At 36.3% G+C, this 18,647-nt stretch overlaps 1 protein-coding gene across 1 annotated transcript in view; it reads left to right on the forward strand.

Annotated features, from left to right (window-relative positions):
• DOCK4 (dedicator of cytokinesis 4) overlaps positions 1–18,647 on the forward strand; it is a gene marked incomplete at its 5' end in the record, with an annotated part of 608,904 nt that overhangs the window by 68,228 nt on the left and 522,029 nt on the right. Inside the window, 2 exon segments of the mRNA XM_053716722.1 lie at positions 4,363–4,495; positions 11,779–11,867. Coding sequence (XP_053572697.1) covers positions 4,363–4,495; positions 11,779–11,867 — 222 coding nt within the window.

Genomic DNA, 18,647 nt, shown 5'->3' on the forward strand with positions numbered 1-18,647 from the left:
GAAGGGCCGTGTTTCTGGCGAGTCTTCGCTCTGATGAGTCTTCTCTGATGAGGCGGACAGGAATCGCCACAATTCAACCCGATTGAATACGATCGGGTTGATTGACACCTCCCTGCTGGCGGCTGATTGGCCGCGAGTCAGCAGGGGGCGACGTTGCACCAGCAGCTCTTGTGAACTGCTGGTGCAATGCTGAATACGGAGAGCGTATTGCTCTCCGCATTCAGCAAGGTCTTGCGGACCTGATCCACACTGTCGGATCAGGTCCACAAGACCTTTCATAAATAGGCCTCTATATCTCCAGCTGTGGTATGTAATAGTTGTCATGATAAGCTTTTACATGCAGAGAATGTGTCCATCAGTAATAGTACATTGCCTGTTGTTCCTTCAACATCTAATGTACAAGATATACCTGTGAATTTAAAAGATTTTATTGCTGATGCAATTTAGAAGGCTTTGTCTGCCATCCCACCTTCAAATAAACGTAAAAGGTCTTTTAAAACTTCTCATAAAGTTGATGAAATTTCAAATGACCGACAACATACTGAATTATCCTCCTCTGACGAGGATCTATCTGATCCAGAAGATCCTTCCTCAGATATTGACACTGACAAATCTACTTATTTATTTAAAATTGAGTATATTCATTCTATGTTAAAAGAAGTGTTGATTACATTGGATATTGAGGAAACTAGTCCTCTTGATGTTAAAACTAGTAGACGAGAGGTCTCAATTTTTCCCTTTAGTAACTATGTGCATGGACGTTTTAGGTCTCATGACTGCAGCATCGGACGCGATCCCCTTTGCTCGTTTCTACATGGGACCTCTCCAGCTTTGTATGCTGAACAAGTGGTGCAGGGATAATACAAAGATATCACAATTAATATCCTTAAATCCCAATGTTCGACTATCTCTGACTTGGTGGTTAGATCACCATCATAGTTCTAGGGGCCTCTTTTGTTCGTCCAACCTGGACTGTAATCACAACAGATGCAAGTCTTTCAGGTTGGGAGCTGTCTGGGGATCTCTGACAGCACTAGGGGTTTGGGAATCTCAAGTGGCGAGATTACCAATCAATATTTTGGAACTCTGTGCGATTTTCAGGGCTCTTCAGGTTTGGCCTCTGGTGAAGAGAGAACCGTTCATTTGTTTTCAGACAGACAATATCACAACTGTGGCATTTGTCAATCATCAGGGTGGGACTCACAGTCCCCAAGTTATGAAAGAAGTATCTCAGATACTTGCTTTGGTGGAATCCAGCTCCTGTCTAATTTCTACGGTTCATATCCTAGGTTTAGACAATTGGGAAGCGGATTATTTCAGCCGTCAGACTTTACATCAGGGGGAGTGGTCCCTCCATCCGTATGTGTTTTCTCAGATTGTTCAGATGTGGGGTCTTCCAGAAATATATCTGATGGCTTCTCATCTGATGGCTTCTCATCTAAACAAGAAACTTCCCAGGTACCTGTCCAGGTCCAGGGATCCTCAGTCGGAAGGAGTGGATGCGTTGACAGTTCCTTGGTGTTACCAACCTGCTTATATTTTCCCGCCTCTTGTTCTTCTTCCAAGAGTGATCTCCAAAATCATCATGGAACAATCGTTTGTGTTGCTGGTAGCTCCAGCATGGCCTCACAGGTTTTGGTATGCGGATCTTGTTCGAATGTCCAGTTGCCAACCTTGGCCACTTCCATTAAGGCTAGACCTTCTGTCTCAAGGTCCGTTTTTCCATCAGGATCTCAGATCATTAAATTTGAAGGTATGGAAATTAAACGCCTAGTGCTTAGTCATAAAGGTTTCTCTGACCCAGTGATTAATACTATGTTACAGGCTTGTACATCTGTTTCTAGGAAGATTTATTATCGAGTTTGGAAGACTTATATTTCATGGTGTTCTTCTCATAAATTCTCTTGGCATTCTTTTAGAATTCCTAGAATTTTACAGTTTCTTTAGGATGGTTTGGATAAGGGTTTGTCTGCAAGTTCCTTGAAGGTACCAATATCTGCTCTTTCTGTTTTATTTCACAGAAAGATTGCTAAACTTCCTGATATTCACTGTTTTGTACAGGCTTTGGTCCGTATCAAGCCTGTCATTAAATCAATCTCTCCTCCTTGGAGTCTTAATTTGGTTTTGAAGGCTTTACAGGCTCCTCAGTTTGAGCCTATGCATTCTTTGGATATTAAACTACTTTCTTGGAAAGTGTTGTTCGTTTGGCCATCATTCTGCTGGAAGAGTTTCTGAATTATCGTCTCTTTCTTGTCAATCTCCTTTTCTGATTTGCGGACCTCTTTTAAATTCTTAACTAAGGTTGTGAATTCTAAAAACATTAATAGAGAAATTGTTGTCCCTTCTTTGTGTCCTAATCCTAAGAATTCTTTGGAGAGATCCTTACATTATTTGGATGTGGTAAGAGCTTTGTAATATTATGTCAAAGCTACTAAAGATTTCAGGAAGACTTCTAGTCTATTTGTTATCTTTTCTGGTTCTAGGAAAGATCAGAAGGCTTCTGCCATTTCCTTGGCATCTTTGTTAAAGCTTTTGATTCATCAGGCTTATTTGGAGTCGGATCCAGCCCCGCCTTAGAGAGTTACAGCTCATTCTACTAGATCAGTCTCTACTTCGTGGGCTTTTAAGAATGAAGCTTCAGTTGATCAGATTTGCAAAGCAGCAACTTGGTCTTCTTTGCATACTTTTACTAAATTCTACCGTTTTGATATATTTGCTTCTTCGGAAGCAGTTTTTGGTAGAAAAGTTCTTCAGGCAGCGGTTTCAGTTTGATTCTTTTGCTTATGTTTTAAGTTTTTTTCTTTCATTTATGAGAAAGAAATTATTTTTTTGGTTGTGGATTTAATTTTTTCAGCAGAAAATGGCTGTTTTTATTTTATCCCTCCCTCTCTAGTGACTCGTGTGTGGAGTACCACATCTTCGGTATTACTATCCCATATATCACTAGCTCATGGACTCTTACCAATTACATGAAAGAAAACATAATTTATGTAAGAACTTACCTGATAAATAATTTCTTTCATATTGGCAAGAATCCATGAGGCCCACCCTTTTTATGGTGGTTATGTTTTTTTTGTATAAAGCACACTTTTTTCCAAATTCCTTTGTTAATTCTTTTTATTCCTTTTTTTATCACCCCACTACTTAGCTTTTCATTAAACTGAATTGTGTGTGTGTGGTGAGAGGTGTATTTATAGGCATTTTGATGTTTGGGAAACTTTGCCCCTCCTGGTAAGATTGTATATCCCATACGTCACTAGCTCATGGACTCTTGCCAATATGAAAGAAATTAATTTATCAGGTAAGTTCTTACATAAATTCTGTTTTTTCTTAGTTGAATATGAAAGGTGGAACCTGAATGTTTCAGCATAGCTGTTTACTAATAAAGCTTTAGCACGTTTTATATAGGAGTCCACGTCTGGTTTCCACCATCACCCTTGGGTCATAATACAAATAAAAACAGAAAGAGAAGTAGTCTGCCAGGAATGAACAAACAGCTCAGTGGCTTGTTCTATGGCCCAGCTACCACCTCTGAGTAGCTTATTTTAGCCCAATTGTGCTTTCCCCTGAGGAAAACTCTCCTGAAGTATATCAGTCTGATGCCGCCTAACAAGGTCAGTCTAGCCCCAAAATATCAGGCAGTTCTCCTGTAAAAACAAGGACAACAGCCAAAGAAAAGTCAGACCAGCACATACACCTGTAAGCAGGGAATCCTCAAGAGCTACTGCCAAGCTCCAGACTGTATCCCCATACTTGATGGAATAAAGGAATTTTATTTATGGGAATTTTCTCTTTTTATTTGATGTATAACAAGGAAAACAGCAACCCCTTGCGATTGTTTCAGCCACCTTTGGGCCTGGTTAGTGAGGTGCAGCCATATGCCTCTAAGCACATTGAGTAAGGGGTCCACTTCTGCACCTCACTACCATTTCCCTTATTCAGGGGAGAATATCATGGTATTTCAGGTCTAGACTGACCTTGTTAGACAGGATCAGACTGATATAATTCAAGAGAGTTTTCCTTTGTGAAAAGCACAATTGGGCTGGAAGAAGCTACTCCCAGGTGATAACCGGGCCATAGAACAAGCCACTGAGCTGTTTGTTCATTCCTGGCAGACTGCTTCTCTTTTTGTCTGTATTTAGCTTTTATTGGGCACACAGCTTATGCCCTTACACCACATTCACTGATATGAGGTTAGCATGTGCACAGCTATAATGGTTAATGGTTAGTTTTACCAAGCTATGTAATAGTCTGTCTATGCTCATAGATCAGGATTTATGTATAGAATTGCTGAATATGAACTCATGTGCACATAATATTTAATTGTTTCTCGCTAATCTCTTTTGCTTTTTTGTTTAAAAGGACGAATGGGGGCAGGCGAGAAAAAGAACTCCTCAAACGTGCAATATCGACGACCTTTTGGGTGCGCAGCTCTCAGTATAGCTGACCTTCTGACGGGCGAATCAAAAGATGACTTAATCCTAAAAGTGTATATGTAAGAACACTAAATATTTTCTATTGTTGAATAGTATTTTAAGATAGCATTTAATGTATTTGTATTATCAAAACATAGATTTAATTAAAATCAACACAAACATTTCATTACGTAATTTATTTTATTTTTTAAGCAGATTTATTTTCCAAAAGATTGGCTTAATTTTGTTTTTCCTCACCCAAAGAGTTGTATTCTGTTCTGTTTTCTTATTGGTTATTTAAAATTTGCCTAAATGGAGCTTACAGTAGAACCATTAGTAAAAGAAGAAATTCTAATATTTTGCTGTTTTTATTGCTGTATTAAAGTCATTTAATGTATCAATGTATATATCAATGTATTATTAGAAGTACGCACAATTTTATTTTACACATTTTTATTCAGATTCGCTTGAGTAGTTTTTTTTAATATAAATATTGGCAAAGTCTACATTTAAGACAGCACCTCTGTTGAACATAACAATTCAGGTGAAGTGAACCCTGATTAGGTTTTCCAGGTGTCCAATATTTAACTGGACAATTCAGTTTTTCAACTTGGGGTCCAGTAAATGTTTGTAAGGCTTCTTGCCATCAAGCTGAAAAAGTCCAGTCTGAGACATGCTTTGGTATATGTCTGACAGTCTGCAGGGATGTAGGTCTAATCTAAGGGATGATATGGGTGTGTATCCAGCAAGGGCAGTGGGCAATGGGTAATATCTGATCTTGACCCCCTCTACGTCTTTCTCCATCACCCGCTGATTTTTGTCTAGTTGAGAACCCTATCTCTTATTGGTTGTATCTATGAATTTACTAGTAAGCTTGGATGTGTCATAATTTACTGACTGTGCACTGAATTCCTGATGTCAAACTTGTGTGAAAAATAACACCTGGAAAGCACTTTCAAGGTTCTTTACCGCTGGTCTTGACAAAAAAACAAGAGCCAATGAACTACGTCTCTGTGAATTGTTATTGGTTTTTAACTTTTTAATTTTTATACATGTTTGGCGTTTCAATATTATGGCTGACAACTATATTTAATATAACTGTATCAACCCATGATGTAAGACATATATTTTTATGAAAAATACATAGTAAAAATGCTAGAAAATGCACAATTTGATCTCTGTTAGAGCAATGTTTAATGAAAAGTCTATCTTAAAATAGCTGTCACACGTTCAGAAAATGGACAACTAGATTGCAGGCTGCAAACTGTGAATTTTGTATTTACAGAATGCAAAATACATACCTCCCAACATTTCAAAATTCAAAAGAGGGACCCCCCCGCCCTTTCGGCAAAAAAATTTAAATGTGGTGGGCGGGGCTTAAAAATCATAAGATTAAAGTAATAAATAAAATTTTAAATAAAGTCATATATTTTAATATACTTGGGCAACAAATCAAACACAATCTCAAACCACTGGTATGGCTATGTGAGCTATGTATTTAATTAGCCTTTGCAAAGACATTGCTAAATATTTTTATCTTAATTGGACATTTAATAATAAATTCTTTAAAACTGCTCTCTGCATTCCCCATTAATATTCTAGATTCTGTCCATTAAAGTCAGCATAAATGCACAGTAGCACACTACATAGCATACACTTACACATGCAGATACACACACACTACATAGCATACACTTATACATGCAGATATACACACACACACACTACATAGAATACACTTACACATGCAGATACACACACACTACATGGCATACACTTACACATTCAGATACACACACACTACAAAACAAAACAAGGAGAGAGGCGCCGAATGTGTGAATCGATAACCAACAAGACGAAGGTATAGACAAGTACAGGGTACTCACATTCTATAGCGGCACCAATAGAGACAGGCTGGTTTTCACAGAAGACCAGCTAGCTGTACAAGGCAGAATCAGGAATCCCTGGAGGAGCGTGGTCCAAAGGTAGCGTAGAATAATGCACTCAGCTATGAGGTGTGTAATTAAAAAAGATTTAATACACAATAAAAACAATTTAAAAACAACAGTTCATGCTGTATTGTGCACAAACACATCATGCAACGCGTTTCACGGTCTACACCGTTTCATCAGGATCGTATCGTCTGTAGTACCTTTTTGGAGTAGAAAATTTCTTTCTCTGAAGTCTTTTATACGGCACTTGTCAGATAGAAACTTCCAATTCTTTCTTTGGTGTATTGCCTTGGTGTCTCCCAGGAGTATGGTATTTCTACTGTTTATCCTCTGGTCTCCAATTCTCAAAAGGATGTAGAGGAAGAAAAGAGAAGGCACATAGCGTAATACTGTTTAGGCAAAATATTTATTAACAAGATAGCGATATGCACTTACATTTAAGACCCTCAATCCTTGATGAGGTAAGCATTCACACACACATATATATATATATATATATATATATATATACTAAATACTAATATAAATACTAAACTAGCGAATAAATTAATGTCCCTTTTAAAATGTACACAATAAAGAATAATGATGTAAAATGATTAATATCTACAGTGCTTTGTTTTAAGAATATTACTTTGCAATAAGCCATACTTTAAATGATTAGATCAAAATCAAGATTTGTCCGAATTTAAGGGTAATTTATGGCTCTCAACTAAATAAAAAAACCAACAAAACAATTATCAGGTTTTTGGTATACATTTGTAATGGTTCATCCTTTTAAAAAATAATCTAATTATAAAACTGCAAAGAGTTAAAGGGACAGTCAACACTAAAATTGTTACGGCTAGATTTAGAGTTCTGCGGCCAAAGGGGTGCGTTAGCTACGCATGCTTTTTTTCTCCCGCACCTTTTAAATACCGCTGGTATTTAGAGTTCACAGAAGGGCTGCGTTAGGCTCCAAAAAAGGGAGCGTAGAGCATATTTACCGCCACTTCAACTCTCGATACCAGCGGTGCTTACGGACGCGGCCAGCTTAAAAAACGTGCTCGTGCACGATTCCCCCATAGGAAACAATGGGGCTGTTTGAGCTGAAAAAAACCCTAACACCTGCAAAAAAGCAGCGTTCAGCTCCTAACGCAGCCCCATTGTATCCTATGGGGAAACACTTCCTAAGTCTGCACCTAACACCCTAACATGTACCCTGAGTCTAAACACCCCTAGCCTTACACTTATTAACCCCTAATCTGCCGCCCCCGCTATCGCTGACCCCTGCATATTATTATTAACCCCTAAGCTGCCGCTCCGTACACCGCCGCAACCTACATTATACCTATGTACACCTAATCTGCTGCCCCTAACACCGCCGACCCCTATATTATATTTATTAACCCCTAATCTGCCGCCCCCAACGTCGCCTCCACCTACCTACACTTATTAACCCCTAATCTGCCGACCGGAGCTCGCCGCTACTCTAATAAATATATTAACCCCTAAAGCTAAGTCTAACCCTAACACTAACACCCCCCTAAGTTAAATATAATTTAAATCTAACGTAATAAATTAACTCTTATTAAATAAATGAATCCTATTTAAAGCTAAATACTTACCTATAAAATAAACCCTAATATAGCTACAATATAAATTATAATTATATTGTAGCCATTTTAGGATTAATATTTATTTTACAGGCAACTTTGTAATTATTTTAACCAGGTACAATAGCTATTAAATAGTTAACAACTATTTAATAGTTACCTAGTTAAAATAATTACAAAATTACCTGTAAAATAAATCCTAACCTAAGTTACAATTAAACCTAACACTACACTATCAATAAATAAATTAAATAAACTACCTACAATTATCTACAATTACACCTAACACTACACTATCAATAAATAAATTAAATAAAATACCTACAAATAAATACAATTAAATAAAGTAACTAAAGTACAAAAAATAAAAAAGAACTAAGTAACAAAAAATAAAAAAATATTTACAAACATTAGAAAAATATTACAACAATTTTAAACTAATTACACCTACTCTAAGCCCCCTAATAAAATAACAAAGCCCCCCAAAATAAAAAAAATGCCCTACCCTATTCTAAAATTAAAATAGAATAGCTCTTTTACCTTACCAGCCCTTAAAAGGGCCATTTGCGGGGCATGCCCCAAAGAATTCAGCTCTTTTGCCTGGAAAAAAAAAAACATACAATACCCCCCCCAACATTACAACCCACCACCCACATACCCCTAATCTAACCCAACCCCCCCTTAAATAAACCTAACACTAAGCCCCTGAAGATCTTCCTACCTTATCTTCACCACACCGGGTATCACACCGATCCGTCCTGGCTCCGATGTCTTGATCCAAGCCCAAGCGGGGGGCTGAAGACATCCATCCTCCGGCTGAAGTCTTGATCCAAGCGGGCAGAAGAGGACATCCGGACCGGCAAACATCTGCATCCAAGCCGCATCTTCTATGTTCTTCCATCCGATGACGACCGGCTGATCTTCAAGACCTCCACCGCGGATCCATCCTCTTCTTCCGACGACTAGACGACGAATGAAGGTTCCTTTAAGGGATGTCATCCAAGATGGCGTCCCTCGAATTCCGATTGGCTGATAGGATTCTATCAGCCAATCGGAATTAAGGTAGGAAAATTCTGATTGGCTGATGGAATCAGCCAATCAGATTCAAGTTCAATCCGATTGGCTGATCCGATCAGCCAATCAGATTGAGCTCGCATTCTATTGGCTGATCGGAACAGCCAATAGAATGCGATCTCAATCTGATTGGCTGATTGGATCAGCCAATCGGATTGAACTTGAATCTGATTTATTAGGTTTATTTAAGGGGGGTTTGGGTTAGATTAGGGGTATGTGGGTGGTGGGTTGTAATGTGGGGGGGGGGGGTATTGTATGTTTTTTTTTCTCCAGGCAAAAGAGCTGAATTCTTTGGGGCATGCCCCGCAAATGGGCTGGTAAGGTAAAAGAGCTTTTCTATTTTAATTTTAGAATAGGGTAGGGCATTTTTTTATTTTGGGGGGATTTGTTATTTTATTAGGGGGCTTAGAGTAGGTGTAATTAGTTTAAAATTGTTGTAATATTTTTCTAATGTTTGTAAATATTTTTTTATTTTTTGTAACTTAGTTCTTTTTTATTTTTTGTACTTTAGTTAGTTTATTTAATTGTATTTATTTGTAGGTATTTTATTTAATTTATTTATTGATAGTGTAGTGTTAGGTTTAATTGTAGATAATTGTAGGTAGTTTATTTAATTTATTTATTGATAGTGTAGTGTTAGGTTTAATTGTAACTTAGGTTAGGATTTATTTTACAGGTAATTTTGTAATTATTTTAACTAGGTAGCTATTAAATAGTTATTAACTATTTAATAGCTATTGTACCTAGTTAATATAATTACAAAGTTGCCTGTAAAATAAATATTAATCCTAAAATCGCTACAATATAATTATAATTTATATTGTAGCTATATTAGGGTTTATTTTACAGGTAAGTATTTAGATTTAAATAGGAATAATTTATTTAATAAGAGTTAATTTATTTCGTTAGATTTAAATGATATTTAATTTAGGGGGGTGTTAGTGTTAGGGTTAGACTTAGCTTTAGGGGTTAATACATTTATTAGAGTAGCGGTGAGATCCGGTCGGCAGATTAGGGGTTAATTATTGTAGGTAGGGGGAGGCGACGTTGGGGGCGGCAGATTAGGGGTTAATAAATATAATATAGGGGTCGGCTGTGTTAGGGGCAGCAGATTAGGGGTACATAGGGATAACGTAGGTTGCAGCGGTGTACGGAGCGGCAGATTAGGGGTTAATAATAATATGCAGGGGTCAGCGATAGCGGGGGCGGCAGATTAGGGGTTAATAAATATAATATAGGGGTCGCGGTGTTAGGGGCAGCAGATTAGGGGTACATAGGGATAACGTAGGTTGCGGCGGTGTACGGAGCGGCAGATTAGGGGTTAATAATAATATGCAGGGGTCAGCGATAGCAGGGGCGGCAGATTAGGGGTTAATAAATATAATATAGGGGTTGGCGGTGTTAGGGGCAGCAGATTAGGGGTACATAGGGATAACGTAGGTTGCGGCGGTGTACGGAGCGGCAGATTAGGGGTTAATAATAATATGCAGGGGTCAGCGATAGCGGGCCGGCAGATTAGGGGTTAATAAATATAATATAGGGGTCAGCGGTATTAGGGGCAGCAGATTAGGGGTACATAGGGATAATGTAGGTGGCGGCGGTGTGCGGTCGGCAGATTAGGGGTTAAAAATTTTTATTAGAGTGGCGGCGATGTGGGGGGAACTCGGTTTAGGGGTACATAGGTAGTTTATGGGTGTTAGTGTACTTTAGAGCACAGTAGTTAAGAGCTTTATAAACCGGCGTTAGCCCAGAAAGCTCTTAACTACTGACTTTTTTCTGCGGCTGGAGTTTTGTCGTTAGATTTCTAATGCTCACTTCAGCCAAGACTCTAAATACTGGCGTTAGAAAGATCCCATTGAAAAGATAGGATACGCAAATGGCGTAGGGGGATCTGCGGTATGGAAAAGTCGCGGCTGCAAAGTGAGCGTTAGACCCTTTCCTGACTGACTCTAAATACCAGCGGTAGCCCAAAACCAGCGTTAGGAGCCTCTAACGCTGGTTTTGACGGCTACCGCCAAACTCTAAATCTAGCTGTTAGTGTTTAAAAAATAGATAATGCCTTTACTACCCATTCTCCAGCTTTGCACAACCAACATTGTTAGATTGTTATACTTTATAACATTTAAACCTCTAGGAATGGCTGCCTGTTTCTAAGCCACTAGAGACAGGCTCTTATCACATGCTTTATATTTGCTTTTCACAACAGGAGACTGCTAGTTCATGTGGGTCATATAGATAACATTATGCTCATGCACGTTGAGTTATTTAACAATCAGCACAGCACTAGTTGGCTAAAATGCAAGTCAATAGATAATAAATAAAAAGTCATGTGATCAGGGAGCTGTCCAAAGATGCTTAGATATACAGTAATCACAGAGGTAAAAAGTTTATTAATATAACCGTGTTGGTTATGAAAAACTGGGGAATGGGTAATAAAGGGATTATCTATATTTTGAAATAATAAAAATTCTGGTGTAGACTGTCTCTTTAATATACTGAGCCATACATAGAAACACATCATTTAACATGAAAATAAATGGGGCAAGTATGGAAAAAGAGAGATGTTTTACAGTATATGCAGAACATATTCATGTCATATTTATTTGTGATTTGTAGCAAAAATTGTTGTACTTCTATCGAGATTTTTTTATGTTACTAATGTGTCTAATCCACAAATATAATAATTTGAATGTACAACCATTGAATGCAATAACATTTTTACTATGCATATATTATTTTCACAAGGTGCAACACTGAAAGTGACTGGTATCAGATCCATGAAAATATTATCAAGAAACTGAATGCACGGTATAACCTCACAGGCTCCAATACAGGTAAAGTGCAGCATAATCCACATCTTTATCTATATATGGTTTATGATCTTCATGAGTGTATTGTGCCAAATTGAGAAAATAGTACATCAGCCAATTAGTTGACATTTTACTTAGAATTTTAAAATTGTAAACATACTGCATAGTAGCATAAGTAGAAACAAAATGCCACTAACTATGATTTTATGTTTTTTTTTTTTTATTGTACAGAAACAAAGGCGTTTTACACTCTCAGACATCTAGTGGCTGCAGCATATCATAATTGTGGCTTTACTATTTTAAACAGTGATCCAACAGATATATGTGTGTTAGACACAAGGCAATGAGTTTAATATAATCTAGTTATTTACAGAGATTACACTCCGTCATGCTATTGTCCAAAACCATAAGTGTCCTTAAAGGGACATTAAACACTAAATGCATTTTATAAGCATATCATTGAGGTTATTCCCTGCCTCCCTCTAGTCATGGTTGTCGCCATTTTCTTATCTAGCTTCCACTACATTCCATTGCTGACCTGTTTGCACATGTGCAGCAACTCTCCTTCAGATAACTGCAGTGTAACCTAGGTTCCATAATGGCAGCACCCATGATTAGAGGGAGGTGCATAAAATGTATTTAGTGTCCTCAAGACATTTTACAGATAATTTTAGTTTTTTCTAGATATTTGGAATAAGGTAGTGTAGGTTATAACTCTGGTCAAGCCAGATGATTTTTTTTTTATACAGATGAAAAAAAGAAAATTCTCAGTACAATATACTACAAGTATATGGCCATGTCTTGACTCTGTCAAAACTTCCTGCACTAACTGTTACTCCATCATGCATGCCCTCTCCTCCAGTTTACTTTACCTTCTAGGATATACCTTTTCTTCTTGCCTGTCAGGACCATGTGTAAGTTTCAAGAACTGGCAAGTTGTAGTTCCAGTGTGTTTTTCTAATTTGACACTAACCCGTGCTGTTTGCTGCCCTTCTATAACTTCTGTTCCAGTCTTTGAATTACCTCATGACATGTTGTTTCGGTCACTAAGAAGATAATTCGTTATGGTCTTATGTTTATCGTGGCTTTTCTCAGTATCACCCATCAATGTTTTTTAACGAATACTATTTTTTTAAATTTAGTTTATGTCCACAGATCTCGGTTTCTTTATACTGTGCTGTTTCTATGCCAGGCAGCCTGACACACTTCTTTGGATTATTAATGCTTTTCACAGTTATGATCAGTTGATGTCCAAAGTTCTCTGATCCAGTTATCAGATAAAAGCAATAGGTTTGATGCTATCATTTTTCATTTGTTTGGTTTAATTTAAGATCTAGATCTGGATTAAAACAGATTTCCTCAGATTTGTCCCAGAGCTATTGTATGTCTTGTGAAGGGTGGTTATTCCTTAGGTTATGGCTAATTGAAAAGAGATGGCATAGGAGTGAGCATCTTCCAAACTCTTATTCTCTTAGGTTGTTTTATGTTATCTCAGAGCTAGGGGTGGTGGTCTTTCCTACAATTTTATCTTCTAGAAATCAAAGCTGTTGCTACTTGATGTAAAGTCCTTATTTTTCACCAGGCTCTGCAATCATATTGCAGAATTTGTAATTCCTGTAAACGATAAAGCATAAAGAAAACTTAAAGGGCCACTCAAGTCAAAATTAAAGTGCCTTGCAACACAATTTTTTAATTTCATGATTTAGATAGATAATACATTTTTAAACAACTTTCCAATGGACTTCTGTTATCAATTTAGCTTCATTCTTTTGGTATCTTTTATCGAAGAAGCAGCTATGCACTCCTGGGAGCTAGCTGAACACATTTGTAAGTCAATGAAAAGGGGCATACAAGTTCAGCCACCAATCAGCAGCTAGCTCCAAACTCCTGAGCATATCTAGATATGCTTTTCAACCAAGTATACCAAGAGAATTAAGCAAATTAGTAAATAGAAGTAAATTGGAAAGTTGTTTAAAAGAAAAATGTTGGGTTTCATATCCCTTTAAAGTTCCATGATTCAGATAAATCATGCAATTTAAAAAAAAGCTAAATTGCACTGTTAAAACGTAAATGCATTTTGTGATTGGCTGTTAACTATCACATGATACAGGGAAAGGTAAAATTGGATTTCATTTGAAATATGCCAGAAAATATTCTACTGCTCATTTTAAATTCATAGTAAGTGCTGTTGGATTGCATTTTTATTGTGTATTTGTCAATTATTCAATTCTACGGTATTTAGCAGTCTGTTTAAGGATTTTCCTTCCCTCCTTCTGATATGTGTCCGTTCTTGTAATATTAATTCTAAGATTATTGTTATAGATGATTCTGTCTTTATCCTCATAATGGAAAAGAGGTTCTGCTTCACAAATTTGTTGTAATTGGAGTTTTTAAAGGGATATTAAACTCAGTATGTAACATCAAATGTTTCATTATACATAGTAAATATAGTTTGAACTGTACATTCATTTCTTACTTTTGTGGTTCCTAGGAAAAAAAATTCCAGTAAGATTTAAAAAAAGAAAGACTAGTCTTAAAGAGGCAGTAAACGCCTTGTAATTATAATACATTTCTATTGTATTTATATAGAATAATATCAGCCGAGTAAACATTTTTAAAGAAAATTAAAATCATGTTTGCTGCAATTGTATTTAAGTAGCCAAACTCCGCCCACCACTTACAATTTGGAGGAGCAAATCTCGAGTCTAAAAACAAAGCTAGCCACAGCCATTATGTTAGTGTAATTTGCAAAGTTTTGCTGTTGTTATCTTCTGAAGCCAATAAGGGAAATCGGTAGCAGAGGTAGCCTTGATAAAAATCCACAATTTTTAGAGCTAATAAAAAGGGGGCAAAAGAAGTAATTAAAAGATGTTTTACTATACTTTTACATTAAAATCTCAAGGTTTTTACTTTCCCTTTAAAAGGACATTAAATACAGTAGTATTGCATAATCAATAAATTAATAGTAAAAAGACAATGCAAAACCACTTTCAAATGAGTGGTAGATTTGTTTCTGACACATTTCAAAGTTAGTTCTATTTTCCAACCCCCTGCATCATGTGACAGCCATCAGCCAATCACACAATGCATATGTTTGTTTATTCTGTGAATTCTTGCTCATGCTTAGTAGGAGCTGGAACCTCAGAAAGTGTGCATCTAAAAAAGATTGGGCAAATTTTGATAATAGAAGTGAATTGGAAAGTTGTTAAAAATTGCGTGCCCTTTCTGAATCATAAAATGTAATTTTAACTTTAGTATACCTTTTTAAGTTATTTAACTTTAACACTACAGTTTCTAACCTCACGCATATATAGGGATTTCACATGTAGCAGACTCATTCACTAAATACTACTCTTTTAAAATCCTAGATGTTTTATCTGTGCATATTTGTAGTTGCCGTGGGGTAAATAAGTACTGCTGGCCAGTGCTTTTTTTTCCCTTTCAAATGTTAGAAAGTGAGATGGAAAGCTAATGTTTCTATATAATCATGCTGGGATGACTGCGGTGCTATTTTCTCTCAGGATAGATTGTAAACGGAGCATTTATGATCCAATATACTTGTTTTATTGTTACACTGTGAAGAGACAAAAGAACTTAACACTCAAGGTTATAGCTTCCAATAGTCTACTGAGGTCATGGAAGATTGCAAAACTAAACAGCTGTAATGCTTTGTTGTGTTATATATATATATATATACAACTTCTGTCTATATAAAGTATATGCAGTCTTTATATGAATGCATATCTGTACATTTATTTATAGTACAAGTTCAAATAGACACTGACTTATTTTTTTCTTTCTTTTATATCGTGGAAATGTCTGTAGAAAAAAAAAGTGAAAATTACATGTTTTATTGGGGCCATATGAAGATTTTTAGACAAAGCTGTGGCAAAAATACTGTACCAGTTTTAATGAAATTTGGCAAAGAGGCATCTGTCAATGTTTTTGAATTATTATTATTATTTTTTTTAAAAGAGCTGAACATTATGTCATGAGAATAAAAGATATAATACTTAAAGTAGTGCTATTTTAATTTTACTTGTGTATGAGACAGAAAAAAAAAATTGGCAACATTTATATTGAAAATAACATCAACGCATGAGCCAAACTTAGACTGTCATAATATTTTATTCTGAATTTAGCAGATGTATCAGTCTGATCAATCACCTCAATAATATATATTGTACAGGTGGCCCTCGGTTTACAACGGTTCAATTTACACCGTTTCAGAATAACAACCTTTTTTTCCAGTCATGTGACTGCTATTGAAAAGTATTGAGAAGCAGTGCATTAATTAAAATAGCCAGTAGGTGGAGCTGTCCGCTTGTGTTGCTACAAAGCCAAGCAAGCTGAAAATAATCAGTTTAACCAGACCTGAGCTATCGAGCAGATTTCAAAGGAACAAGATCTTTATGTCTATAAATCAGTCCAGATTGGAATGCATAGAAAGAACTGTAGAAAAATGCAAGTGAAGTCTGTGTTGTGTGATTATTTTATTAGGTTTATAATGCTTTTTAGCAAATGTTTTTGTTCATTTAACTTAGTGTTGTGTGATTATTTTATTAGGTTTATAAAGCTGTTTAGCATTTAAAGTCTTCATTTCAAAGCTTTAAAAATAATGTATTAGGTGTTACTTATGACAATTTTGAGAGGGTCCGGGAACCTAACTCCCTCACTTCCCATTGACTTACATTATAAACTGGGTTTCAATTTACAACGGTTTCGATTTACAACTATTCCTTCTGGAACCTAACCCCGGCGTAAACTGAGGGCTACCTGTACTTGAAAATTCAGTTTCAATATATTTGCAGTATTCACATTTGAGATTTAACTTATGAATACTTTTAGGGCCTTGTCTGACCTTACCAGGCAGACCAGCTGCTGACTGAACAACTAGCTGTTTGTTATAGGCCTGTAGAACAAACATATCTAAATCACTGAAATCTCCGATCTACAGGTCAGTATCAAAAAGTGACAATGAAGAACCCTTATGCTATATGTGGCATACCTCTTGGTCATAAATTGTATGTAAGAGAGAAAGAAGAAAGAATGCTCACCTGTTAAATTCTTTCTAGGTGGAGAAGAGATTCCTCAAGAGCACACCCTAATTGTGTATACAATTCTTTTCACCTATACTTCGTTAATCCAAAGCCTCCAAATTGTACTAATTCTAGTATGACTTTATTTTCAACATTGGCACTGGGGCCTTACTGCTCACCTTCCTATATGTCCACCCCAAGACTCTGACTTCACCAATGTAACCAGGGTTTCTCTGTATGACCCAGATGTCATTCACAATAAGACTGTGCCTCCTTATTTGCTGATCTGGAAAGACAGGAGTTCCAGTATTTCTTAAATATCATATTCGAGAAAGTGGTTCTCTGCATCAGAAACTTGCACTTAAATATTTTTTTAATCCGTTATAGCAAAAAATTGCATTATGGAATACATGCAGTTCTGACGGTATATCTATAACTTTTATGTTTTTAGACTGAAAAGAAGTAAGCTAGTGATGTATGTACCTTGTATTTTTAATTGTTTTCCCATTTTCCTAGATAAAAATTAATTAAAAGACCACTCAATGCAGTAGAATTGCATAATTAACACGTGCATAATAAAAAGACAATAATTTAACACCTCTGAATTTCTTATAAGTAGTAGATTTTTTTTCTGACAAAATTATTTTTTCTCCCCCCATTTTTCACCCCTCTATCATGTGACAGACATCAGCCAATCACAGACTAGTATACGTAGATCCTGTTAACTTGTGCACATGCTCAGTAGGATTTTGTTCCCCATAAAGTGTGAATATAAATAGACTGTGCAACATTTGATAATGGAAGTTAATTGGAAAGTGGCTTAAAACTGCCTGCTCTTTCTGACTCATAAACGTTTATTTTGACTTGTGTCCCTTTAATTAATTTATTAATTAATTACTCAAAAGTACTTTTCAATGCAGGATGCTACTCTGTAGAACTACTTTCTAAAGCCTCTAAAATTTGATGTATTTACAAAAGAGGTGGTAATGACAAATACTGTGGGGGACTTTAAGAATGCCTGGGATGAGCATAGGGCTGTCCTACGAACTAGATAAGTTTATACTTTGAGGAAATATCAGACTTGCTGGGCCTATAGCTCTTATCCTCCATCAAAATTTAGGTTTCTACGAAAGAGCCCAGAACGTTTTTTGTTGTTGTTGTTGTTTTTTTTTTAAAGCATCTTAATTTAAAACAGAAATTTTACAAGTTTTATAGAAAAACTAAAGGGAGGATGCATGGTTTAAATTAAAATTGAATTAAAAGCCGATATTTTACAAAATCCTTTGTGGAGAGCATGACATTGACCAAAAAAATACATTAATGAATATACAGCTTCATGCTGCAGAATTAATCCTTTTTTCAAGATGAATAATCTTTAATACATTTTAAATAGAAGCTGTAGATAGATTTTTCCTTAACAACAAATCATTGATTTTTATCCACTTTGGTTTAAAGCGCAACCTGTTGAAGATACTTTGCATATAGATCTTGTTTGTCCAAATTCACATGCTTGTGATCGGCAAAGAGTTGTCCTTTCTATAATTTTGAACTGAAGAAAATACTAACTAAAATGAGAAATGATCAAAAAGAATGGGGGATAGAACACCTATTTTCTGTAGTGAACTTAGGGCGAGATTACGAGTGGAGCTGTAATTACTGCTCCCGCTCGCACGCTAGCAGTGCTCGACTTCTCATCTTTGCGCTAGTGTGGTAATGCTTGTATTACTAGTTGAAAGTAAATAATTATTGATTGAGTGCTAACCAA

This window comes from Bombina bombina, chromosome 6 (assembly GCF_027579735.1).
Source record: "Bombina bombina isolate aBomBom1 chromosome 6, aBomBom1.pri, whole genome shotgun sequence".
Taxonomy (NCBI): Eukaryota; Metazoa; Chordata; class Amphibia; order Anura; family Bombinatoridae; genus Bombina; species Bombina bombina.